The sequence below is a fragment of the Brassica napus genome, chromosome C1 (genome assembly GCF_020379485.1).
Source record: "Brassica napus cultivar Da-Ae chromosome C1, Da-Ae, whole genome shotgun sequence".
NCBI classification, from domain to species: domain Eukaryota; kingdom Viridiplantae; phylum Streptophyta; class Magnoliopsida; order Brassicales; family Brassicaceae; genus Brassica; species Brassica napus.
The window spans coordinates 49552224-49579801 of NC_063444.1; the positions used below are offsets into that span (position 1 = coordinate 49552224).

Sequence of the window (27578 nt, forward strand, 5' to 3'; positions counted from 1 at the left end):
AGCGTGATCGGCCCAACGATTCTTATAGTCAAACCGCCTAAGATCAAATAGAAGAACCGCTCGAAGATAAATCTAAACCGGTAGTAGGGCATGATCGTTGAGTTTTAATTGAAGAAGATCACGAGTTGTGAGAACGAAGAGCGAATCGAGTGAAGATTCGATTCAATGGGGGTCGATTATTACAAGTTACTTCAAGTTGATCGAAGCGCTAAAGATGAAGATTTGAAGAAAGCTTATCGCAAACTCGCCATGAAGTGGCATCCCGACAAGAACCCTAACAACAAAAAAGAAGCAGAAGCCAAATTCAAACAGATCTCCGAAGCTTACGATGTAAAAAATTCTCTTACACAACTCGAGTTTAAAATCCATATGCGACGAAACCCGTTTTCGTTTTCCATTGAAAGTTCCAATCTTTGTCGGAATTTGAATTTGAGTTTATGTTAGTGATATGTGCTTATGATGTTTTGATTCGTGTTTCGTTCGTTTTCCATTGAAAGTTCTAGTCTTTTTGTCGGAATTTGAATTTGAGCAGCTCTTTAGTTACCAAAGGACAAAACTTTGTGTGGACAAAAGTGTTAGTGATCTGTTCTTATGATAGTTTTGATTCGTGTTTTGTCTTTTTTCCATTGAAAGTCTCAATCTTTGTCGGAATTTGAGTTTGAGCAGCTCTTTAGTTACCAAATCACAACACTTTTTGAGGACAAAAGTGTTAATGATCTGTTCTGATTGGTTGCATTGATCTTAGGTACTAAGCGATCCTCAGAAGCGAGCAATCTACGATCAGTACGGAGAAGAAGGTCTAAACAGACAGGCTCCGCCTCCTGGTCCCGGCGGGTTTCCTGGTGGTTCAGACAGAGGGGCTTCGTTCCGGTTCAACGGTAGAAGCGCTGACGACATCTTCTCTGAGTTCTTTGGCTTCTCGAGACCCTTTAATGGCGACCCGCGCGGTGCAGGTCCCCCTGGTGGTGGGTTTAGGTTCGCTGAAGACGTTTTCTCGTCTTACAGGTCCGCTGCAGGAGAAACCTCTAATGCTGCTCCACCGAGGAAAGCTGCTCCTATAGAGAGACAGCTTCCTTGTAGTTTGGAGGATTTGTATAAAGGTATCACTAAGAAGATGAAGATCTCGAGGGACGTTCTTGATTCTAGCTGGTACTTTCTTCAACATTGCTATGCATTGAAGTTTAAGAAGTTACCTGGATAGATAGATAGATGGAGATGTAATGCTAGAAACTACTCATTAACATTTAGCCATTGGATAGACTCTGTTGGACTCATGAACATTGAGTTATGTGAATCCTCTTTTACTTGAGTTGTTAAGCACTTGACTTAGTACTTGAGCGAGTCCGAGTTGAACTTTTGAGGATTTAACGAGTTACTTTTCAATGCTTAGAAGATTATTGTTTAGTCGGGTACCTAGACCGATTTTTTGAATGCCCAGACAGATTTTTTTTAAATCATTCGGGAAAAATTATTTCTTTTAGACTCGATTTAGGCGTCTAGACCAATTTTTTTAGCGCCTAGACAGATTTTTTGAACGCCTAGAATCATTCTGGAAAAATTGTTTTTATACAAGGCGACTAGCCGCTGTCTAAACCGATTTTTAGAACACTGGTTATTTTTGTAGCTTCTAAGTTATTGAAATCAGTAATGCAAGTTAAAGAAAAAATGAATTCTTTGTTACAATGCAGGAGACCGACAACGGTTGAAGAGATCTTAACGATAGAGATCAAACCAGGATGGAAGAAAGGGACAAAGATAACATTCCCCGAGAAAGGAAACGAGCAGAGAGGAATCATACCGTCAGATCTCGTATTCATAGTCGACGAGAAGCCGCACGCTGTGTTCAAGAGAGACGGGAACGACCTTGTGATCACGCAGAAGATCCCTCTCGTGGAAGCGCTCACGGGGTACACCGCTCAGGTCACGACTTTGGATGGGAGAACGCTAACGGTTCCGGTCAACAACGTTATCAGCCCTTCTTATGAAGAGGTTGTGAAAGGAGAAGGCATGCCTATCCCTAAAGACCCGTCGAAAAAGGGAAACTTGAGGATCAAGTTCAATGTTAAGTTCCCTTCGAGGCTAACGACAGAGCAGAAGTCTGGAATCAAACGGATGTTTTCGTCTTGTTAGATGATGTCTCTGTACTCTGTCTGCTACATTTGGGGTTTCAGGTGTGAGTGGTTTGTGAAATCATTAACTATGTAGCTTTCACCTGGCAGTTAGGTTTCTCAACACAGCTTTTGGTTTTGGGTTTTAGTTTTTTTTTTATTTTTTTGTTTGCTTATAAGTTGTTATTAGACTGAATAAAAAGAACTAAGTTTAGGTTCTTAATTTGCTTAAAGAGTTTTATAAATTTTTTTGTGTTTTATATACAAAGCTCAACAAAAAGATTCCTAAAGTCAGCAGTTAGAATAGCGAAAGAGAAGTTTACGTCCTTTGTCCCTAAGTTATATTCTATAAAGCTGTTGTTGAGCCAAAAAAAAAAAATTCCTAAAGAATCATTTTGTCAGAACTTTTTGTCTGTTTGTTCCACCAACCTTATGAAACATCTCTGCCATTGTTCTCTACCAACATAACTTCTATCTAAACCAGACCACGTTAAAAATCTACCCAGCACAAGACAATAATGTGATAGAAAAATTGCAAAACCGAATAGGTTCAGTGATTCAGTGGATACAATAAGCAGGTTACATAGTTCGACGGAGAAGCTAGGCAATAGCAGCTGAAGCACTGATTCACCCTTTGTAATATGTACAAACAATCCGGAATTTGCATCAATCTACACACCAAGATTTATCAAGAAAATGGCACAACAAGAGAGATGATTTTACAGGTACACTGCGCGATGATGATGGTATTACAGGAGAAGAAGATTCATAATCAAATTACAAAAGGCCAACGAAAAACTAATCAGGATGGGTTTACATCCAAGGGACCGTAGATGGGGTGGTACGAATGTTTTTGGTTGCTAAGCTAAAACCAAATCTATTCAGACACATCAAACAACTGAACTCGTGCGTGCCACCACGTCTGTCTATTGCTTGTTAATGATGCTCCAGATACTGTTGCATGTCTCATAAGCCGTCATCTTATTTGTCTCAAACTGGAACTTCTCAATTACCTTCTTCTCGCGATCAACCATATCTAAATAAATATATATAAATCAAGGATACAAAACACTCAAAGGAATAAAAAAAAAAGGAATGAGACTCTTAAAGAAAAGGATACAGCCTGAGATCTTTGATGGATCCTCAACGTCTGGTATAACTTTTGTAACAGAAGCATACATAGAGAGCATTTTCCTGCAGATGTAACACAAAAAAGATTGAAAAAAAAAACACAACACTCAGAAGAGGAAACTGGTTTTGTGGATCTTACTCAGCTCTCAAGTCGTCCCGCTCTTTTCTCTTAATAGATTGCCTTTGCTCATCAACATACGCCCACTGTGCATTCAAGTCTTTGAGTTCCTCAGCGACTACTGTATTGACAAGAACAAAGACTTTTCATGACACTGTCTGAACCAATACTTGACTGAAACTAAACTAATACTTATCTAAGCTCGTCTTTGAGCTTGCACTCTAGCTCCATCTCTTCCTCAAGCTCTCTCTGAAGACGCTCAACGTCGTCGTCTCCACGCGAAACATCTGAATAAGCTTCCTCTGTTTTCTTCTTGCAAGCAACGAGCTTCTTCTTACAGTCTGCATTTATGAAGTCAAATCACTGTAAAGTTTATGTCTTTCGAAGTTTCTCTAGAGACCCAGATCGAAAAGAACTGACCTTGGATAGATCTCTGAGTCTGATTGAAATCCTCGTCGCAAACAAAGCGGAGAGCTTTCAAGTCCTCGAAGCTTTGCGATACTACCTCGAACCCGTTCTTGGCGTTCAGTAAGCTGATCAAGTCGTCGCCGTATGACATCAGATCTTCGATGTCGAAGCTCTCCGAAAGGTTCCCCATTTTTTGATACGGGCGGTAAAGCCCTAAGCTTTTAGATTCTCAGAGCTCTCTAAACCCTCACCAGGAGAATTGGAGATTCTTGAAATCGAAGTTGCGAGTACGTGACTTTCGCCTCTTGGCTCGAGAAGAGAAGAGAGGAGAGGAGGGAGAAGATGAGAGGAAAGATCTGAAATTTTGATTTTTGATTTTCGAATTTCACTTGAAAGAATCAGTTTAATTTGATTACACTGTGCTTTTACTATTTGCTTTAAAGAATATGGGCCCAGCCCATCTTTTCGGAATGGGCCAACTTAATTTATGATCAATGCACTCCGGTTTAGGGGTGTATTTAAATGACAAATTCATTATTATTTGAACATTGGTTTTTTTTTTCTCAAATTCAGTGTTATTAAATTTAATATTTGATAAATTACTTAAAAATATACTGTTATTAATTTTTTTTGTGAATTTTAAGATTCTTCTAATTGTTTTTAGAGTGTTTGGTTAGAGTTTATTAGTTAAAAATAAAATCTCATATTTGATAGTTAAGGATGATTTAACTAAAATTATCATAAATTTTCAGTTCAATCATCTTAGAAACTTTTTTAAAAATTATCATACACCACCTTAGTGCTCTCTTTTGACTTCCAACTATAAGTCAGAACCGCGTAATATTTTTGTCTTAATAGTTTCGTTTTGTCCACAATAAAAATGATAATTGGATCTCTCTATCAAATAAACGGTTTAAGAGGAAACCAATGATTATTGGTAAGTTACGTAAGTATATCGAATGGGCTTTTATTTTGTGATGTTAAATTAGGAAAATGACATTAACGATTGATTGAAAGAGCAATGTTATTTCCAATGGCAAAAAGTGTAATATTAATCATGAAAAGAAGTTTATTTGTAAAATGTACTTCGTTTTAATAATATAAACTAGATTTTGATCCGCGTCTGGGAAGCGCAGGTTTGTTTTCGAAATTAAATAATTTTTTTTAATTTCTATATAAGTTTGTGTATAAGTCTGGACACATTTATCCGAAACCGCGATCTGGATCATACAAAAAAAAAGAAAATGAAAAGTAAAATAGAATTGAATGTTATAAATAACCAAGCAGATCATATATCTCTAAGACCAAAATTTTAACACCGAACCTAGAATCAAATGGATACCTAAATTTAAAAATTATCAAAATTATTAAATATTTTAATTTATACACCCGATTTGAACCGAAAATCCCAAATTATCATATATAAATTATAAAATGAGTCAAATCTATTGTTACAGAAAATCTTGGTAAAAAATATAAGTAGAATTGTTTTGGTATTTTGGTTGATAGAAATAAGGAAAATGATGTATTAGTGTCATAATAAATAAACTTGTAGACCAAGTAAGATAATTATTTTTTGTTTTTTGTTTTGATAATCTTATCTCTAGTATATTATTAACATAAAAAATCTTAGAATATATCTACTTAGCATATTCACAATATATTTTTTTTGTTAACATATTGTTACGATTAATGTTTTAATTTTAAATTTGTAATTATCAACCAATCTTATGGTTTAAATAATATGTAACTGCTTCAATAATATGTATATGTGATGTAATGTTTTGATGTATTTGAATGTCAGAGTATGATTGTATAACAGACAATGTGATGAAGAATGTGGTATGATTGTGTCAAAACTATGGTGGTCTAGGTCTTTAACAAAGTCATGTTTGATTTTTGAATAAGTGACATTTGAATAAGAGTTTTGACATCTTGTATTTTTGCTTCAGGAAGAGAAGACATGTAAGGTCAACTCGAGACATCCAAGGAGCTTTTTCATTTAAAAAAAACAGTCTGATCAATGGCAAAATGGAGTGTAACGTTTCATAGTTCGTAGGTCAGTTGAATGATATAGTTTTTTTTGTATATTAGGATAGATAGTCATGTTATAATCGTAATGGGACATGTTTAGAAGTCATTGGTGGCCAATAGGATTGATATAGTTTTGGTATAGTGTTTTAGTAATCTGTAAATATATGGTGTAATGTTATTGATTTTTTTGTTAGAGTAAAAAACGGGTATATATATGGTATAATATAATTAACGTAATGTTACAAAAATATATGGTAAGACCAAAAAAATTAAGTATAATGAAAGGGTCCACCAACCTTGCATAAATAGATTTTTGAAAAAAATTTCCCTTTTAATAGCATAGATAAATAAATAAATTTGATATACTACTTTTAAATCTACCGCTACTAATTTTGTTTTTGAATTTTGAAAATTTTATAATATTTGTAGAGTGTTTGGTTGAAATTTATTAGTTAAAAGGTAAAATCTCAAATCTCATGGTTCAAGATGATTTAACTAAATTTTTTTTTTTTTTCAATTCATCTCAATTTAATTTTTTTTACAAAAAATCAAATGACTTTCAATGATAAATTGAATCCACCACCTTATTAGTTAAAATAAAATCTCATATTTGATAGTTAAGGCCTTAAGGGTGATTTAACTAAAATTATCATAAATTTTCAGTTCAATCAACTTAGCAACTTTTTTTAACAAAAATCAAATGACTTCCAATGATAAATTGAATGCACCACCTTAGTGCTCTCTTTTGACTTCCAACCATAAGTCAGAACCGCGTAATATTCTGTCTGTCTTAATAGTTTCGTTTTGTCCACATTAATAACTCAAATTCATGGAAATTGATTTGAAGGTCATTTCATCTCCTCCACACAAATGACTCGAAATAACAGACCACACACATTGTCCGAAAGACCTTGACTTTTAACATTTCTAATATTCCGGCATCTAAAGCATAAGTCCATGCTCTTGAAATTTGCGTATGCCTTAAAAAGATCTCTTACTTCATACCATCATCAAAGTCAAGAAAGCTCAAGATTCTCAATGGGCATAGCAAGAAGATCCATAGAAACACTCATGTTCCTGCTCTTTCTATCATCAAACGTTCTTGCTGACGCCTCCACAACAACAAAGTTCACTTTCCTTGGTTTCAGAGGAAACCAAACCGAAATTCAAACCGAACAAGCTGCGACGATCCAAGAAACCGATGGTCTACTCAGACTAACTAACCGGGACCACAACGTGACCGGAACAGCGTTTTACCGCAAACCAATCAGACTCCGTGACGGATCATCCAACAAACTATGTTCCTTCAGCACATCTTTCGTCTTCGTCATAATTCCATCTAGTCCAGGAAACGGCGGTTTCGGCTTCACATTCACGCTCTCACCCACCCCGAACCGTCCCGGAGCTGAGTCAGCTCAGTATCTAGGCCTTTTGAACAGATCCAACAACGGAAATTCGTCGAACCACGTCTTCGCCGTGGAGTTCGACACGGTGCAAGGGTTCAAAGACGGAGACGACAGGAGAGGAAACCACGTCGGCCTCGACTTCAACAACCTCTCCTCCGCCGTACAGGAGCCGGTCATTTACCACGACACGGATGATCGAAAAGAGGATTTTCAGCTAGAGAGCGGCGAACCGATCCAAGCTCATCTGGACTACGACGGACCAACCGACAGTCTAAACGTTACAGTCTATCCTACGCGAATCGGGTTCAAACCCGAGACGCCTATGATCTCGCGACAAGTTTTGAACTTGTCGCAGATCGTGACGAAGGAGGAGGTGTACGTGGGGTTCACCTCCGCGACTGGCAAAGGCCAGTCTAGCGCTCACTACGTGATGGGTTGGAGTTTCGCCAGCTCATGTGGAGAGAGTCCAGTTTCTAGCTGGCTTAATGTCTCTCTCCTCCCTCGTTCGCCTCCAAACGTGAGCAGCAAGAAAGGTTACGACTCTCCAGTCGTAGCCTTGATTGCATCTCTATCGATCGTCACGCTGTTCCTCCTTGCGTTGCTGTTTGTATTCGTTATGTACAAGAGGCGGATCGAAGAAGGAGAGGCGTTAGAGGATTGGGAGATTGATTATCCTCATAGGTTTAATTACAAAGATCTCTACTTAGCAACTAAGAGATTCAAAGAGAGTGAGATCATCGGCTCGGGAGGGTTCGGGGTCGTGTACAGAGGAAACTTACCTTCTTTGGGGCCTGTCGCGGTCAAGAAGATAACTCAAACAAGCCAACAAGGTTTTAGAGAGTTTGTAGCCGAGATTGAGAGCTTAGGTAGGTTAAGCCACAAGAACCTAGTGAACCTTCAAGGATGGTGCAAACACAAGAAAGACCTCTTGTTGGTTTACGATTATATCCCCAACGGTAGCTTAGACTCACTGCTGTGCGCAAAGCCGAGGCGAAACGGCGTCGTTTTGACGTGGGAGGAGCGTTTCGAGATCATTAAGGGAGTCGCCTCGGGGCTGTTGTATCTCCACGAGGAGTGGGAGCAGGTCGTGATACACAGAGACGTGAAAGCGAGTAACGTTCTCGTGGACGCGGAGATGAACGCTAAGCTGGGAGACTTTGGACTCGCGAGGCTTTACGAACGCGGAACGCTAACGCAGACAACTAAGGTCGTTGGGACGTTAGGGTACATGGCGCCTGAGCTCACGCGCAACGGGAAAGGCTCGACCGCGTCTGACGTTTTCGCGTTTGGCGTTTTGCTGTTGGAGATCGTGTGTGGGAGGAGGCCGACGAATACCGAGAACTTCTTTTTAGCTGATTGGGTTATGGACTTTCACACGAACGGTGGAGTGCTTCGCGCGGTTGATCAGAAACTCGGGTCTAGTTTCAATGGTAGAGAGGCGAAGCTAGCTCTCGTTGTGGGGTTGTTATGTTGCCATCAGAAACCAACGGCTCGGCCAACGATGAGGAAAGTGATTAGATATTTGAACGGTGACGAGGATCTTCCGGAGATTGATGGAAACTTGGGGTTTTCAGATTCTTCTAGAGATCATCTTAGGGCGAATGTTGTATGTAATGTGTCATCTGATATAGCCTCGAGCTCGACTACGTTTTCGTTTTCCACGGAGGTTTCTACGGGCTCTCTCGGTAATGGTAGATAGTTAACCATAGCAAATTCGTACATAACTTGCTTATGTGAATGTAAACAGATGTTAGATATTACCGTTGGCTGCAGCATAAGTTTGGTTTCAAGTTCCTGTACAAACTAAAGATACTTTTTTTTTACTGATACAAATTAAAGATACTTCAAAAAATTATTATTTTTTGTTTCTTCTATTGAAATCTTCTGTCTTCTCTTCTGTGTTTTACTAATCATGTGATAGGATTAAGAGTTGAGTTTGTCAAAGACAGTTACTTAAAAACACAAAATAAGTCAAAATTTAAATGATGTTTTGCTAATATAAATAATGTCAAAAATTAAAATAAATGCATTTATGTGCTATTTTAAGATATTTTGTTTGTTTTCTTGAAAAAATATTAATCATGCCATAAATTATAGAGAGAAAGAAATATGTACTAATACTATCATATATACAAATTTTCAGAAATTTTTTATGTTCAATTACTTATGTAATGTAATTTTACTTATTTAGAGAATATCTGCAAGTAAATATTTTTTTTTTGACAAAAACAAGTATCTTTTTAGGAGGACAAAAGCTTAAGGGAAGATACATGAGTTAAACATTGTATCCATGGATATTTTAGCTGCCATAAAGCTTAAGCATGCATTTTGAGAAAGAGCTTAGTGTACTGTTAGGATGTTATGATGTCCGAGTCTAAATGGCAGAAGGATGAGAAATAATTAAAAGTGTGTCCATTTTTTTTAATCTAAAGTAATCTTTGTATAAAAAAATTGGACATGTATTGATCTCATTATTTAAACTATTTATGGACATGAAAATGAAATAATTTCAATAAAGCTTATTGTCATTTATGTGCTATTTTAAGATATTTTGTTTGTTTTCTTAAAATGAAAAATAATCATGCCAAAAATAAAAGGGATAAATAAATATCTACTATCTAGACACAAAGCAATACAAAAGTTTTGAAACCAAAGTGATGATCATAGAGAGTGGGTCATAGCGAGAGAGTGATCGTAGAGGTGAGAGTGTGAGAGGGCTCAGAGTAGAGTCACTCCAATGGAGGACGGGAGGCGGATGAGGCTGAAGCAGGCAGCACAGTAACATCTCCGGATCCATGCGAGGTTAAAACAATGAAATTCTTGTAGATGAAGCAAAAACAAGAAAGAGATGACGAGGACGGTGGTGATATGATCAACTATCATATACACAATTTGTAGAAATGTTTTAATTTAATTGTAGATTTTCTTAATGTAATTTCCTTTACTGCATGTATCATACGAGTAACCCATTTGAAAGGACCACTTTAGACAATGGTACCATAGACACATTTCCAACAAAGTAATTACTTATGATTCATGGATTTTGACTACAGAAAAAGACAACCATATTTATCTCATTAAACAATAGGACATTTTCAACAAAGCAAGGACATATAGATTCCACAAATTACGTTATAAAAACATACAAATAGTCTAAAAATTTGACATCGTTTTGATTATTTTTACATGTATAATAATATCAATTAAAATATACGTTTAGGTTATTTCAATCTGATTTATCAAATATGGATGTGTCTCTGATAAAGAATAACAGACCAAACTTTTGCAAGTAAATCATAAGGCAAAAGTGGGATTACACAACAATTCTCAGTTATTAACGAACTCATAGATTCATTTCAAACGACTTGAAATGTGAAATATTCCAAACTTTCATCTCTCACTCACTAGTATCATTCTTCATATTCATCTTCATAGCCTAAGTGTAGATACCATTAGGACCTAGATGAAAGAGAAAACTGGAATTAGTTAAGAGTAGGTAGCAAAACAAGTACTATCATATTCCAAACAAGTTCATTTCTTGGACACTCCATTTTTCCAAAATGGATAATGAGGTAGTTAAAAGATTATCTCTCTCTTTCATATTAAGTGTCATTTTAGTTTTCTTTTTCTTGTTACAAAAAAATGTCATTTTAGAATTTCAATGCAATTTTCAGCTTAAAATTAATTACAAATACATTGATTTTATAAATAATTTCATTTATATCAAATGTTATTGGTTGAATATGTGTAATTAATAAGAACTTTAATGCATTTCAATCATTTTTTTAATCTGTGTGAAAAATGTCAAAGTCATTTTTTACGAAACGGAAGGAGTAATAATTTGGTTAAAAGATAATGTAATGACTTTTATAAGTTACGCAATTAGACAATATAATTTGCTTATAAGCTAAGAGTTTGTCAAAGATTATTAAAAGTAAAAAAAAATGTTTTTAAGAACAGAGACTCCATTTAATGGATCAAATGAAAGGTTAGATACATTCAATAGTTAAAGCAAGCTCGATAAAACGAGAATAAGTTTGGTCAAACTGTTTTTTAGAAATCAGAACATAATCGAAACCATATACAGTATAATGTAAATTCTTTCGAACATTTAAATATTCCGTTATAAATAAATGATCCTAACTATAACCATAAAAATAACCTATGAATCATGATCATTTTATCCTCTATGTTTTTATACTTGCATTTGAATATTTATGTTTTACTATAAAGAAATGGGAGAGTTCATGGGTAAAGGAGGCTTCTACGGGAACGTCTTCAGAATCATTCCTCTCATAATCACTCGTATGTTAAAATCTTCTCTTTTATCTTGTGTGTTTTTAGTCATCGGGGGTGTGAGAGGAAAAGTATTGATGCTAGTCGCTAGAAGTTGAATTTGTCAGACCTTGACTTAAAAACTCTTTCCCGAATGGAGACTCTCCAATTAATGGATCAAATGAAAGGTCAGTTAGATACATTCAATAGTCAAATAAAGGCTGATCAATAATAAAAACGAAGAAAAGAGTTTTGTCAAAATTGTATAGAAAAAAAAAAACTTAACCAAAACCATAATGTAAACTCTCCTTCAAACTTTTTAATGTATATTCCATCATAAACGAACTGATCCGAACTACAACCGTAAAAACCAATCCACAGTAGATTTTGTTGAATTTGATCACTCATGAATCATGATCATCTGATTCTCTAAGTGGTTATACATGTATTTTTATATGGGTATTTTGCTATAAATGATACAATTCGGTTTTAGTTCTCAAATGTATCACGTAATTTACAATAGGTAAGTCGATATGTTTGTTTTTGAGTGGTATATACACAATAACATACATATGATGATAATAGTGAAATTTCAAAGAAAAAACTGTGGGGCGAAGGTGATACGGTTGGTCATCGAAGGCGAGGAGGTGGTGGAAGTTGGGGCGGAGAAAGAAGGCGACGTCCGGAGAGCTATCGTGATCGCTGAGGCTAGACTCATCAGCACGCAAATGAGCTCTTCAAGTATGCTCAGCGTCTTCCTCATCATCGAAATTCTGTGTGTTTCTCAAACTGAGATTCAGAAGTTTATAAGAGAGAGAGAGAGAGAGAGAGAGGTGTGATCTCTTCAGCTGACTTTTGATTTGGCCTTTGATTTTATTCAAACATATGAACAGTTCGCTTTATGTCTTGGCCTTTGATTTTATTCAAACATATGAACAGTTCGCTTTATGTTCATGCCCTTAAATGATTATTTAATGGGACAATTGCAAATTAAACCAAGTAGCTGAACGATGCAATCACGGGTAAAAAAAAAAGCCACAACACACAGTCAACAAGTCAAGGTTGAAAGAGTTTATGGATTTAATTATAGACAACTCGCGTAATGACGTAACTACTTAGCTCATGAAAACACATTCATGAATCATGTAGTAGTAACTCTGTCTCGTTACTATGTACTGAAACTACAAGTCACACAGAAATTATATTAAAACTCGGATGTAAGGATCATACACTCGCAGGGCCGGCCCTGAGATTTACGGGGCCGTAGGCGGTTTTTAAAAAATTTCAGCTAAAAATTTCTTTTAGTAAATTTGGAGGCCTAAAAAAAAATTTTAGGAGCTTTTTTCTATGTAATTTTTTCCAAAATTTTAAGGGTCTAAGGCCAGTGTTTCGTTAGGTTTTGCCCAGGACCGGCCCTGTACACTAGTAATTAGACCAGGTTTGTCATGCTCGGTCTACTTGAACTTTTTAAATCTTTGCAAAAGTTCATTCAAATTTTAAAATTTATATATTTTATTTTAAATTATACATTAATCTTACATTTACTCTCATAGGCCGTTTAATTCTGTAATTAATGTAATTAATCTCGAGAGGGTAAAACTATAAGGGAACGGAAAGATTACGCGCCTCAGCGTGCGTCTCAATCGCCGTCATCGTTCCACGTCCTTAGGGTTTCTCCGAGGGGGTGAGTTGTGTCGAGCTGGATTCTCTGCTCCTGCGCCGCCGTTGATTGATCTGGCTTCCCAATTTATCTCCGATTCTCTCCCAATAAGAACGATTAAGCTAGGACTGGAGTGATTAGCTTGTGGATTAGTGGTTTAGCTGTACGTATGGTAGATTAGCTTGTGTATTAGTGTTTCTGTTTAGTGCTATTGTTACCTACTAGGTTGGGTGATGTTAGCTGAGGAAGGTTATTTTAGCTTTTTGTTTTGGAGACGAACCTTAAATGATGCAACATAAGTTCAAAAAATGGCACCAAGACGCACGTTTTTTTTTTTACTTCAATCCCAATGTCTGTTTAGAAACAATTATTGGATCTGTTTGCTAGGGGAATTCTTGCAAATCTCATGTTCTTTGCTGACTTTGATTCGTCGTCTTTGCAGATGAAAACAGGATGTGTAGCTCTGGTTTTGTGTTTGAACATTACTGTTGATCCGCCCGATGTTATAAATATATCTCCGTGTGCTAGAATCGAGGCTTGGATAGGTTGAACCATTTTCCCAACCCAACCCTATTGCATTCTTTCTTTTGTGTGTTTATCTTTTTTTTTCCCAATTTGTTTCATGTGTAAAGAAATGGTAAAGGTCATGGTGGGAAAAAAAAGTTAGCATTCATTGATATTATCACAAAGGATAGTACATTAAAAAAGTTGTGTGATGTTTTCACTTGTATGTTGTTTTTTGTTCAAGTTAATCTCAATCAGTTTGCATTTTCATCCAGCTGAAATAACAACAATATATCCAATGAAAATGATGATATTATTCACTTTTCGCGACAAAAGAAAATTTTCAGAATTATTTTCTAAGAAAATGTATAAAGTCAACATTAAAATTGAAAACTCTATGAAAAATGGTGAAACAGTGGGGTTTTACATACTACCGGCTCGTTCGGTAGGTTTCTTTGACTTGGAGAGTTCAACAAGATCTCCAAACAACTTGTCCTCTGGTTTCTTGTTCACAGGTTTCATCATTGGTTGCTGATAATTAAAACCCGAAGAATGAGAAGACACTTGGTAGGGGTTGGCATTGTTGGCTCCATTGTCTTGAAGTGACATTCCATACATTTGTTGTTCTACAAGATGCTCTTGAGGTGGCTGAGGTTGTCCCCCGTAGCCTCCGTACATTTGTTGTTCTCCAAAATACTGTTGTGGTGGCTGAGGCTGTCCTCCATAGCCTCCGTACATGGCAGCAGGATTGTGATGGCCTAAGGGTTGCATGTGGCCTCCTGTCATTGGAGGGGGAAGCATACCGAACATGTTATTATTGTTGTTGTTGATAGCATAAGGAGAGCCACCTTGAGGGTTGTTGTTGAAAGCGTGAGGAGAGCCACCTTGAGGGTTGTAACCTAGCGGTTGATGAGTGTGCGTGGTGATGACAACTTGAGTCACTTGCATCGGGTGAGTAGGAGAGTAGTGAGGACTAGAGCTTGGAGATTGAGCTTCCCATGGTGGTGGTGGTAGTGCTAACACATTGTTGTTTTGTCCACCTTATAGCAATAAGACAATCAAGATTAGCCCCAGATAATGCACACGGTTATATATTAAACAATTTTCAAAAAAATAAATTAAGCTATAATTAGGTGTATTATAGATGATTAGCGCATAAGCTGGCGCTTAAACACCACCTAAACCGATTTTTTAATCGTTTTAGGAAAATAGTTTCGCTCATGACCATTTTGCTCATAGTCACTAGTCAGGGCATAAACCGATCTTTAAAACACTGATATTAAGCAGAGTTTTAGATGAATACCATAGTGCGGTGAGATGGGCGGGCTAAAGGTAGGTGAAAAGGGTTGGTTTTGGTTTCCGTATGCAGGAGAAGATGGTTGCTGGGTAATTTGGAGATTCCAGACAGGACCAGATGACCCTTGTCCAAATCCATTTGAGTAGTTTTGTGGCACCATCTGATTATGCGAGTGTGGACTCGAAGTTGGAGTAGAGCTTTCGCAGTTATTATCTGATAACATGTCGATTAAGACCATGGAGTTATCTGGTGTTGGTACAGGACTACTTGGTTGTGCAGGTCCAAGAGGAACAAGTGCCAGTGAGTTTTCTCCATTCGGTGTCTCAAAGTCATCTCCACTAAGAAGATCTATCTTTGGACCATTTGGTGCAACAGCCACAATACTACCATCTTTCGTTTCACTGCTGAAAAAAATTCAAAACATTTTAGAATGTAACTTGCTGCACAAGTATCTTTCCTCTTCTAAATGCTTCCTTAGAGAAATAAAACATTTCATAACTGGAGCTGATTCTTACCTTGATCCAACATCTATGATCTGATTTGCCTCCTTAGCAACTTGTTTTTTAGATTTTTCTCCCTTTTCTGGCGTAGGGTTTCCAGAAGCGATGGATTCGTGCTTCGCAAGTAACCGTTGCAAATCATCATTTAAGGCTAGGCCTTGGCAAAGCAACGATTCATCTCTGAAACATGAACCAAAACGGGTATAGAAATCATATATTCATCAATATATATAGGTAAAAGTTTAGGTCCTTACGATGTAGAGTTTACAAGGTGTACTACTCTTTGTTTATAGGTGCGACATTGGCTAACAAGATCTACAACAACCTCTTGTTTAAGTCCCTACAAATGGGTAAAAGAAAAACAAATTATCCAAATGGTTAATTCAATGTTACCAAACTGTTATATACCTCTTTGTTGTTTTCATCTATTGCGTTCAACATTTCAGCTAAGACATCCATAATCCCTTTTGCATTTTGAATTTCTGTCAGACTTCAAAACAAAACAAAAAAGAAAGTGCTATTTTATAAATAATCTCTAATTATTTTTCAGTATTCTTATAAAACAAGGGGCAATAATTAAAGATAAACACCTCAAAGTAGGAAACTCTGACTCTGTGGAAGTATCATTAGCTTCTTGTCTAGCGTTACGAGCATTCTGATTATACATTGTCGAGGGACCAGTTTGTCCTGAACTAACTGTGGGTTGAGGAGGTCTTTGAGGGAATACAATTCCTGCACGCTGCAAAATAGATAAAGAATTTAAACGAAATCTTCCTAGAATTTGAAACATGTAACGGTTCTATTTAAATGAGCATGTTTCAGCCAAAACGATAACATACCAACAATTCTTGGTATGCGGCATAATATTGTGGATGTCTTCCTTGAGGACCTGAGAAGCTCTCTTGCCAAGTATCTATAAGTATCAATATCTTCTCCTTCACTTGGATGTTAGGCTATAAGTGTAAAAAAGAACATAATAAGTTTGGTGTCACGCAAAATAAATGTTAACGGAAAAAAATAATGGTTACAAAGAATCAAGATTAATTAACCTTCCTTTTGACCATCTTCACCATCTTATGAAGAATGTCCTTTTCAGCAAGTTGCATGTGAATGAGTTCCCCACAATTGTTGATCATTGTCTCCAGCAACTACAATGAAAACAATCCGAATTTATATTTATTTTCTCATGAAATATATTAAACTAAGAATAACAAGTATTCATCTAAAGTCTATATTTGTATCCATAATTCTTCAAATCGCTAAACCAAACCAAACCAAACCAAACCAAACCGAAAACATGAATCATGAGCCCTCAAACAAATTGCAAATGGAACTTACAGTAAGAGCCAAAAGCTGAACCTTGGTAGTCCTACTAGCGAGCCTTTTCTTTACTCCACTCACAACTTCTCTATATTGCCTACATATACACAATCACTTATCATAAAAGCCAAAAGAACAAAAAAGTTCGGTATAGAACCAAGACGCATCAAATCTAAATGTGAACAATACATAAATCCAATAACCAACACAAATGCATAACCGAGACATATACGTTCAACGTGTTAGGCCAAACCCAACAAAAGAGATTCCTTTTAGATCACAGATTCATCACAGATCATGGGAACAGTAAATACTGAAAAGGGTGTTACCCAGGCTCATGATTAAGCATGTCACATATCTCAAGGTTCATGGCCCAGTCAGGACCAATAAGCATATCGCTTGTGGCTCTATCAACCAAAGGATGCACCATCTCTTGGCTTTTTCCTCTCCTTCAAAACTTCTCCAACTTAAAGAGTGTTTTTTTTTTTGGTTTTCTAACTAATAGGAGTCGTTTACTTCTTTCTAATACTTGTTCTCTTCTTGATTGGTAAACAGAAATAATAAGGCGACACTTGTAAATACTGTTGCTACACTAAAGCAGAAGATTAAGGAACTAATTGACCTTTTATATGTTCTTTAAACGTTTTCCATATTGGGCTTAGGTTGAATAACGGGTTCTAGTGTGAAATCCATGCCATTTTTTTCTACATAAAACGACACGCTAATCACTCGTTAAATTACGAAACGCCACGACGACATGCACGGAGATATCAGTAACTTCACATCTGTCTGCTGCACGCCTGGAGGTCGTCGCTCAATACATGCAAGTTAACTAAACTTATTACGATGAATAATCTTTTCAAAAACACAGTTTACAAAAAAAAAAATCTATTCAAATATTTTAGGGAAAAAAATATGATGATGACGATATGGCTACTGTAAATTCAGTGAAGTAGAAGAAGAGTCATGAAAAGGTTGAGAAGGACCCTCCACACGTGTCCTCTGTTTATCGATTACTGCGTTTAAAGTTCCATCGCACGCGTGCGCAGCGCGTGTGCTTAACCTTTTTCTAAAATTTTCCTTTTGTTTATTATTTATTTTAAATTTCCAAAATGATGACCAGATGTCAACCGTATGAATGTGATCTAAATGAACGGTGAAGATATGTAAGGGTCAACAACTTAATTAGCCATTTGACCAGAAAACAAAACCCCATTTAGATACTGCCTATTTTTATTGAACAAGCAAATAGGATTAGTTTTCCAAGTTTGACTGAGATGTCGCTTTACTGGAATCTTTGATTTTTTTTACAATTTTGATGTATACTTTATATTAAATTATTAATTAGAAACGAAACTTTCTTGTGAAATATATAGTCAGGAAAAATAGACCGTCCATGTCTAGTGACTTAAAATGAGTTTTTAGACTCAAGAAAAATAACAGATGTAATAAAAGGCCATACTACATAAGTATTTTGAAAAGTAGTTATTTTAAAATCTTTGTTGGAGCTGTCATAGGATGGAAATATGGAATGTATCTCTATTTTGTAAAATAAATTATTTGTAGTGGTATATATTACAGTATTGTATATGATGAAAATCGTGACGAGGTTTAGAAAGAAGAAAACAAAAAGTAAAGGGGGTGAAAGAGGAATAATATGAAAGTAAAGTGATAAAATTCCAAACAGAGTTGTAGGGATGAGGAATTGAATTAAAATTAAAATAATATTATTTAGGACATCATCTGCTTTGGTTTGAACTTTGACCATTGCCCTCTTTTGGGTCCCACATCTCTCTCTCTCACTTTCCTAAACAAACCCGAGTTTCCTTTCCTTCTCAGAAATTTCCGATTTCATTTTCGCTCCTCTCTCTTCCTCTCTTGCTGCAGTTTCAGACTTTCGTCTCCCTGAGAATTTTCTTCAGTTCTTGTTCCTTCCAGGTTTGAACAAATCTCCCTCATCTAGATCGAATCTGACGTTCCTTTTATCTTCTTTTTTTTTTTCTGCGATCGGATAACGAACTTTCTCATGAACAGATTGTGATTTGTTTCAGTGAAAATTTTAAATCTAGAAATTAAAATATCCAATGATAATGCGAACTTTCGTTTATGTAGTTTCCTGAGTCTGTTGTCGTATTAATCTAGTGGATGTCATCATTTTAAACGCGTGTCTTAGATATTTATTACATCTTTAGCTGTTCCACTGACACAGTTAGAGTTTATGTAGATCTGTATCTGAGGAGATATAATCCAGTTTTTTGTTTTTTTCCAGCTCATTGTTTTTTATTAAGACAATTGATCTAAAACATGCATAAACGGATCTGGTTTTGTAAAAAAAAAAAAAAATCTTTTGTCTCTGTTGCTAAAAAAAAACTTTGTGTTTTTTTGAATCATTTTCAGGTGAAATTGTGAGTCTAGGCTTCAGTTATACATTCAAAGGTTCAAGCGTTATGTATATAGAAGAGTCTCTGTCTTGTCACTAGAACCCAAACCGAGTTTAGAGGATCAGTAAAGATGGTTTTAGGGTGTTTCCCTTTGAAAGGGAAGAAGAAACGTGGCTCTGTCTCTATGAAACGGTTAGATCTTGAAGAAAGCAGCAGACCAATTGCTTTACCAGAGCCAACACCCAAGGTTCCAAGCCGTAATCTACAATCCGCTCCTCCGAGTTTCAGAACTAGAGCGAAGACCAGTAATGTCGAGATGAGCAGCAGGACGAGAGTGATGTCTGCTCCTTCGAGCATTCACGGTGTAGCTGAGAGGGATTTGCTTAGCCACGAGGAGCAAGAAACTAGCCCCCAGCCACTTCCGCTACCGTCTCCGAGGACTGGCTCCTCGTTGAAGAACTGGGGGAGTTTTAAATCGTTTAACGGAAGCAGCGGGAGGTTATCCGCGGCGTCTGCTGTCTCCGGACCGTTGCCTTTGCCGCCTAGTGTGTCTGTTAGAGGCTTCTCGTACGATGAAGTTGTGTCCGCTTGTAGCGCCTTTGCTACAGACAGATGTGTCTCCGAAGGTCTTTCATCTGTTATGTACATGGCTTCCTTTGGTGACGAGGCTGCTTCGACTTCGAGCTTAAAGAAGGTCGAAGCAACCGTTGTGAGACTTAACGTGATAACTCAGGTAAATAAAACATACGTTGTTATGTTTTCTCATATGATGTGTTTGTTTGTGTTCTTAATATTCGTTACTATTGTGCAGCGTATTAGAGAGTTTACTAATGAATTGAACACATTGGCGTCGCTGCAGCACCAGAATCTTTGTAAACTGTTAGGCTATCACGCACGTGAAGGATCCGACACGAGAATGTTGGTGTATGAGAGGCTTGCTCTTGGAAGCTTGGACAGGTTGCTACATGGGAGATCAGATGGTCCTCCGCTTGATTGGAACACTAGAATGAAGATTGCTCTATGTGCAGCTCAAGGTCTAACCTTCTTACACGAAGAAGGACCCTTTCAGGTACACCCACAACAAAACACAAACAACATTGTCAAAACTATTAGTTACTTGTGACCTATGTTCAGGAAATCACTAGGCGGTATTAGTGACTAGTCGGATAATTCGGGGTGTAGGCCTTAACAAATCATTGATTTATTTTAGATATATTTTACATTTATATAAGTTATTTTTGTTTTTGGGTTTAATTCTAAAATTGTTTTGATGAATTATTAAAATTAGATATATATAAAACAAACAAAATTAGACAAGTTTTGTGAATTTTTACTAACATGATTACTTGATTTAACAGATTTAGACTAATTTAGATCGATTTAAACATATTTAGAATGATTTAAACCGATTTGAGTCGTATAAATCGGAAAATTGTTTTGGTTAACATGAATTTGCTAAACCGATTTTTAGAACCATGCTTGTGACTGAGCCCTTTTGTCTTCTTGGTGAACAGGCGATGTACAACGAATTTTCAACTGCTAACATCCAAGTAGATAAAGACTTCAGCGCCAAGCTATCTGGATACGGTTGCGTAGGCAACACTCCTCCCGAGACAGAAACCTCTAACAGTTCAGCACTAGCTAACCTCTCAGTAGAGACACTAGAGAGAGGGGTTTTGACACCGAAGAGCAACGTGTGGAGCTACGGGGTAGTTCTGCTTGAGATGTTAACCGGTCGGAAAAACATGGACGGTTCATACCCTAAAGAAGAAAGGAACTTAGTGAAATGGAGCAAAGCTTTTGTATCAGACGACTGCAGGCTCTCTCTTATAATGGATCCTCAGCTCAAAGGTCGGTTTCCAGCGAAAGCGGCCAGGAGCATAGCGGACATAGCGCAGAGGTGTTTGCAAGTGGAGCCATCAGAGCGACCAACGATGAGAAATATTGTTGACCAGCTCAGGGTTATACAGGACATGAAGTACTCGTGTAGGTTCCCCTTACGGGGGCCTGCACCTGTTGCGGTGAGGAAACATATGGGAAGATCGAGCAGTCTCAACACTATTGTTTGGACGCCGGGTGTAGCGCCGCCTAGGTCTAGTTTTTCGCCGTCGCCACCAGCAGGACGACCGTCAGTTTCGCCTACAAGGGGACGGGGGTTGGTGTTCCCGGCGGTGTTTCCGTGAAGAGTGTGTTCGTCGTTGGAGATGAGTAGGGAGGAGGTACGGAGATTGTCTTCGGGCAGTGGTAGGAGAACTAGTCTTGAAGGGTTTTGATTTGTTCATATTCTCTCTTTCTTCCTATTTGTTTTTGAATATTTGCACTCTCTACACAAGATTTATCTCATATTTAGGCAAGTACACAAAACCACTACTAAGCAGTAAGCACTACTTGATTTTTCGATTATACCATAATGCCCCTATTGATCTAATGTCTACATAATCTATACCATATATCTCTTACTAAGATTTGTATCACTGGCAAAAAAAATTTTTGTCTGGAATAGTAATTGAGCATATACATGTCTAAACTCAAAATTTGATATTCTTCATTCTCTCTCCATCTCTCTTCTATCATTGTGTAAAATTATGCCCAAAACAAGGGCAATTTGTCTGATATTGTCTTAAATATGTATCCAGTTTGACTCATGATTCAAATTATTTAGATTATATCTCTCTCCAATTCAACATTTTCTGGATTTTATTTTTTCTAATAAATTTTTATTTCATTTTTACTTCTAAAAGCATCATTCTTGGGATATAGATTTCAAGGCGAAAAACTGATACTTTTCATCGCATTATAGGCATGTAACATATTCGTAGGAGGTAAAAATGAAGGAAATGGTAGACTCTCTCCTTTCTCTCTTAAGAATCCTTGAGAGAGAAAGTCTGAGTCGTGGTGGTTCCCTTCTTCCCCCTTCCTTTTGGTTTGTAATATTGACTCCGGTACACGGTGATCTCCTCCGCGGTGTAGCTGGCTTAGACTCTGATGCTCCGCGATCTTCTAGACGGAAGCATCCAGCTTGGGTTTTGGCGGTGTTGATGGCTTTCTCCTGGGTTTATCACGGCTCCCTAAGCTCCGCTAGTCTCGTTCTCTCTTTCTCACCTTCGATTGATTTCCTCTTCGGACAGAAAGTCCGAATTCGTTTGGAGGATTGATCTTGATTAAAGTTGGGTTTTATTATGAAGCAAAGTATGAGTTTGGACGAGATCTCGGTTCTAATCGATTGATGCTCTCCAAAGCTCAGGGTATGTTCTTAGCTGATGAAGCCTTTATCTTCCAATACAGTCGTTGGAGGTGGCTTTCTCGGTGGTTGTGGTTGAATTCCCGGTGGATTCCGGTGGTTTTATTGCTTTGTTTGGTTCGGTGAAGGAGATTGAAGTCGGGAAAGATAGTGGAGTTTCGTGTTTCCGAGATGACTCCGGTGGGAGATGAAGGATTCCGGTGTATCATCGGCTGCGCACCGGCATTGATCCTCGAGGCGGTGAAAGCGATGGAGGCATGGGCGACACCTGGTTACTCCGTTGTTGGAGATAAACACGTTGTGGACATTAGGTGTCGTTTCTTTTTTGGGTTGCCTGTTGTTGGGCTTTGGGTTTGGATTTCCTTTGGTTTGAGTTTTTGTTTAGGGTTTCCTATGTTGGTGTCTTGGACCTTGATTTTTTGGGTTTGGTTCTTTAAATAAAAATCAAATAGTGAAAAAAAAAAAAGATTTCAAGGCGAAGAGCAATTTGTTCTTATTTTGGACACAATGTATGTGGAGCAGTTACGACTCAACCCTGGTACTGTCGAAACTTATTAATTAAGTTACATAGGAGAAAAATAAGTTGGAAGATGAAGTTATGAAGTTGATTGAGAGAAAAAAACGCTACGACAAGTAATGGTTCTCTCTTCGGGAAGGTTTATTGTCATCACCTCAGTCATTGTTTCCATTCTGAAAAATTAGTCGGGGTAATCTCATATCTCGTTGGGAACATCTTTTGTCATTATTTTGTCTTGAATCAGGAAGTTTCATTTATGACTTAGATCTTTGTGAGTGTTTTTCCTTTTTTTTGATGTGTGTATCAATGAAGTGACAATAACCTGAGAAGAAACTGCAGTTCAGGGTGTTTTCCTTTCCGTATTCCATATTTATGGTTTAAAAGAGGGAGATGGTGATGGCATGGCATGGCTTGTCGTTTGGTTCATCAGAAGATGTGTTCTCAGTTGTCTGAGTAGAAGTTGATTCACAATCCAGGGAATTCTTTGTGGATATGCCAAGCCCAGATGAAATCGACGGATATCAGATATTTTGGTTTCAGATATTTTGGTTGGAGTGTAACCGTAGAAAAGTTACTTTAAAATTTTGTTAGTAAAATTTTTTTATTTAGCTGGAAAGGATATAGTTTTAAAATTTATTGCTACAACAATATAAATCAACTCCTAATCCCAACCAATAATTTAAAAATAAGGAAATCACAATGTCAAGTGTGTTACGTAGTTACAATAATTTTCTGGTACATCATAACAACACAAACATAACACAGACGGTTACATAATTTATTTGATGGGATCCTTAATGTTGTTATTTGGCTAACAAAATTTTATTAACATATTATGGATAAAAATGGTGGTAAAAAATTGAAGTTTTCTCAATTCATTAGAAATCTCAATTCCTCACTATGGTTAGAATGAATTTAATACATTATAAAGTTATTTCTTTGGATTTGAATCAAGAAAATTTACTAGTTTGACAAAATATTAGTGGAAGATTAATTTATTTAGTCGGAAAATCTATTTTGTAATTTCTATTTCCATATCTTTTACAGCTAAGAAAATTATTATGTAACTGAATTTATGTTATACGGCTAGAGAAAATGGTTGGAGCTACTATCAAACATATTTGACGGTTAAGAAATGTATCACATGGAGCTACTATCAAACATATTAGGAGGCTGAGCAATGTAATACACCTGAAACATATATTTAGCCGGCTAAACTAATTTAATACTCATATTACTTTTCTACATATAAATGCAAAAAATCATGTTTAAACATATTTTTTTTGGAAAAAAAATATCAAATATATTAAAACTGGGTTTTGTACTCTCATCTGTGTTTAATAATATCAAACTATGGTGTTCAAAAATTAAAGTTTTCTCAATCCATTAGAAATCTCAATTTCTCACTATGGTTAGAATGAATTTGATACATTATAATTGATTTTGTCAGCAAATTTCTAATTTGTAAGTTCTATTTACATATCTTTTACAGTTAAGAAAATTATTATGTAACTGAATTTATGTTATTTGGCTAGAGAAAATTGTTGGAGCTACTATCAAACGTATTAGACGGTTAAGCAATGTACCTGGAGCTACTATCAAACATATTAGAAGGCTAAGCAATATCATACACCTGAAACATATATTTGTTAGCCAGCTAAACTAATTTAATACTCATATTACTTTTCTACAAGTAAATGCAAAAAATCATGTTTTAACATATTAAGACTGGGTTTTGTGCCTCTGCTTAATAATATCGAACTATGGTGTTCACCAGTTTTCGCTTTTTGTATTGCTGATAAGCAATCAAATCTATTTTGTAAAAATGTGCACAATACAGTTTTTTTTTTATAAAACTAGGTGTTTTCCTGCACCATGTGCAATAATTTTTTTTTATTCTAACTTATATTTAAAAATAAATTTTATTAAATATTATAGATTTTACTATTTTCTTACTAATATTTAATATATATTTGATATATATTAAATCAATTTGTATAAAACTAATAAAAATAATATAAAATTGTATAATTATCAAAAAATTAGCCTAAACAATATTTATAAAATTTGTAGGTATATAAAAAACTAATGATCTTACGATTAGATATTTAAAATTTTAAAAAATTGTTGGAATTTTTGAAAACTTTAGTAATACAAATTGGATAATTATACAAAAATAATAATATTTCGAAATTTGAAATGTTATATATGAATATATTTATTTTATAGATGATGTATGAGCTATTACCATATTTAAAAAAAAGTTTACCAAAAAAAATATCAATATTAAATGTAATATATGAAAAAAATATCAATATTAAATGTAATATATGAATTGTTACCATATTCTAATAAGTTTGCCAAAAATATAAATTAACATTAAATGAAATTATCCCTGTCATATTTTTACGGAAGTCATGTCATCAATTTCAGTAGTCATGTCATATTTGTTTTGTGAAATTGATTGTGACATATGACAAAATCACTTCGCAAATATAGTTTAGGGGATGTACACAGTACAAAACCCAAACAAATATCTAATTGCAATAACACACAATTAGAATACTATGAATACATACGAAACGAATCGAACGAATAACCAAAAACCCGTCATGATGGATTAATGAAGAATCGGAGAAATAACCTGCAAAATAATAGGGAACCATCATTTTCAGACTTAACGTGTCACCATTAATGGAAGGAATATCTTCTTTTGGACTTGCACAGAGAAAAAAAACGAGGTGCACAAGTGTTGTGTCCATCTCTACGGTGAAAGATTCCACCGTCATAATCCTATCATAAAAGAAAAGAACGAAGGAAAAAATATAAAAAGCTCTACCTTACTCCTGCATGTCCTCTCTCCATATTTTAACATAATTTTACTTTGATTTGCCCCGTGTCATAGTACACAGTACACTTGATATTTTTTTTTTGTCAACCTTACTTTTTACCGGAGCATAAAGGCCCAAGGGCCAATTTACAAGCGAGATCAAACTCATTCCTAATACAAACTATGAAGCCCAAACGAAGTCCAATAGAAACCCAACCATTGATGACAAAGATTTACATGTAAGACACATGTTGGATAACATGGCCTTCAGTTTTCTAGAATCGGGGTGAGAGAATCGATGCCACTGCCGGCTGTATGTCGGAACAAGAACCACCGGTTTCTCCGCGTTGGTTGTTTTTTCATCCATTTATTGACGCTAATCCAAAAAAAATCTTGACCAACTCTCTAGAAGTGAAATCATATAAGAAACTTCAACGGAGACATATACAAAGTTTTGCCAGAACGCCTTCAAAGAAGACTCCGACTTATCTATTTCTGCACTACCTCTCACTGCTTCATCCAAAACCTTTGCTCATTATCATTAAGGAGACTTCACTTTATACAGAAGGTGAAGATTGATTCCTGATTTGATAAAGAGACAAAGCATGACTAGCAAAGAGAACACAAATTTCTAGGGTTAAATGAAGTAAAGTATTAGATAAGCAAATAGAAGAAAAAAAACAAAGATCATTTATTTATTTCAAACCAAAGTGGAGAAAACAAAGACATGAAGATTAAGTTCAGACTTTGTTTGAATAATCACACCAAAAGCTCTCAAAATCCGCAAACGGAAACGAGAATCGATCTTATTGATCGAATATCTTACACAAATGAACAAAAATACTATCAATCCTTCTGAAAGATATATAGTGTGTGAAGAAGGAAATTGATTGAAAGATTTCTCTCGGTAAGAAAAGAGAGATTTATCTGTCTAAGAAGTGAAAGATTTCTCTCTCTAAGAAGAGAAAGCTGTAACTGGTTTAGTATCAGTACATTTGATATATTGCTTGAATCTTACAAATTTATATAAAATCCAAAGCTATTGACTAACCTATTATTTATAGCATAGAAAACTGATTGTCAAAGATGCAATCGTCATTTATCTTTACCCTCTTGCTATTGTAGAACATAATTTTTACTGTAATATGCAAATAGCTAATTTCATACTTCTTTATGGTTTTTAAACACTCTTTGTTTTTTTTTATCGGTGTTGATTTGTATTATGGATTCCAAATATAAAAAGATGTTTTAGTTAATTTTGAATCTTGACATGAAAAGATGGAGTTTGCGGTGTTGTATGTGATAAAAATCACTTCATTCACATAAAAAGAAAAGATTTGAAGTGTTGTGTTATATATAGTTTTTTGTTGATACAAAAGAAACACGCGTTCTTAAATCTAACCAGCTAAATTCCCCAAACTGGACTGAAGATTCTAGTTTCCCAATCATTTTTAGTGAACTAATCAGAGACAAGTTATCTATCACTTTGTGTTCTACTTTTGTGCACAATCATAATCTTGGCAACTACTTCATTAAGTTTCTAAGACATTTTTGGGATCACCAAAGGAGTTATCAATACTGAAAATTATACTAGGAAGCATACAAAGCAATAATCAAATATTCCCAAATCTCTGACCAAATTCAAACATAATAGAAAAGAGGTTCACGAAGATCTAAATAACCCCAAAACATTTACTTTCAACAAGCATGACTTTGTTTAGTAAACTAAATCCTATCAATCTGCAGTCTCATGAAAAAGACACAAAAAATATACAATCAAATACAAGCAATTTCATTAAAAATGATCGATTATGGATGATGCTCTTGTACCTTTTTCGTCATCTTGAG

At 35.9% G+C, this 27578-nt stretch overlaps 5 protein-coding genes and 1 long non-coding RNA gene across 8 annotated transcripts; 4 read left to right on the forward strand and 2 right to left on the reverse strand.

The window, feature by feature from the left end:
* Positions 1-65: 65 nt before the first annotated feature.
* On the forward strand, positions 66-2353 carry LOC125580411 (dnaJ homolog subfamily B member 13-like). The gene is made up of 3 exons (XM_048744819.1): positions 66-330; positions 746-1149; positions 1689-2353. The coding sequence occupies exons 1-3, from the start codon at positions 166-168 to the stop codon at positions 2128-2130; spliced, it is 1011 nt and encodes a 336-aa protein (XP_048600776.1). The 5' UTR covers positions 66-165; the 3' UTR covers positions 2131-2353.
* Positions 2354-2750: 397 nt separating this feature from the next.
* On the reverse strand, positions 2751-4179 carry LOC125580412 (kinetochore protein SPC24 homolog). The gene is made up of 5 exons (XM_048744820.1): positions 3778-4179; positions 3554-3698; positions 3379-3480; positions 3229-3302; positions 2751-3144 (listed from the first exon to the last, which is right to left on the reverse strand). The coding sequence occupies exons 1-5, from the start codon at positions 3953-3955 to the stop codon at positions 3035-3037; spliced, it is 609 nt and encodes a 202-aa protein (XP_048600777.1). The 5' UTR covers positions 3956-4179; the 3' UTR covers positions 2751-3034.
* Positions 4180-6478: 2299 nt separating this feature from the next.
* LOC125580408 (probable L-type lectin-domain containing receptor kinase VI.1) lies at positions 6479-9079 on the forward strand. Its single transcript, XM_048744813.1, has one exon. It carries the CDS (start codon positions 6757-6759, stop codon positions 8902-8904), a length of 2148 nt encoding a protein of 715 aa, XP_048600770.1. The 5' UTR covers positions 6479-6756; the 3' UTR covers positions 8905-9079.
* Positions 9080-10362: 1283 nt separating this feature from the next.
* LOC111199459 lies at positions 10363-13916 on the forward strand. The gene is made up of 2 exons (XR_007318141.1): positions 10363-13303; positions 13583-13916. It is a non-coding gene; the product is annotated as an uncharacterized LOC111199459 (long non-coding RNA).
* On the reverse strand, positions 12001-18365 carry LOC125580409 (TOM1-like protein 8). 2 transcript variants are annotated; one of them, XM_048744815.1, is made up of 10 exons: positions 17091-18365; positions 16780-16858; positions 16491-16589; positions 16281-16394; positions 16032-16180; positions 15850-15931; positions 15696-15781; positions 15457-15621; positions 14948-15342; positions 12001-14684 (listed from the first exon to the last, which is right to left on the reverse strand). In XM_048744815.1, the coding sequence occupies exons 1-10, from the start codon at positions 17189-17191 to the stop codon at positions 14068-14070; spliced, it is 1887 nt and encodes a 628-aa protein (XP_048600772.1). In that variant the 5' UTR covers positions 17192-18365; the 3' UTR covers positions 12001-14067. The 2 variants fall into 2 exon arrangements, with proteins under 2 accessions (XP_048600772.1, XP_048600771.1); XM_048744814.1 differs by having other exon boundaries at positions 14948-15345.
* A 155-nt stretch (positions 18366-18520) lies between these two features.
* LOC106427927 (probable serine/threonine-protein kinase PBL1) lies at positions 18521-21545 on the forward strand. 2 transcript variants are annotated; one of them, XM_048744818.1, is made up of 4 exons: positions 18521-18699; positions 19159-19875; positions 20002-20211; positions 20657-21545. In XM_048744818.1, the coding sequence occupies exons 2-4, from the start codon at positions 19273-19275 to the stop codon at positions 21323-21325; spliced, it is 1482 nt and encodes a 493-aa protein (XP_048600775.1). In that variant the 5' UTR covers positions 18521-18699; positions 19159-19272; the 3' UTR covers positions 21326-21545. The 2 variants fall into 2 exon arrangements, with proteins under 2 accessions (XP_048600775.1, XP_048600774.1); XM_048744817.1 differs by having other exon boundaries at positions 18522-18699; positions 19954-20211.
* Positions 21546-27578: the final 6033 nt, after the last annotated feature.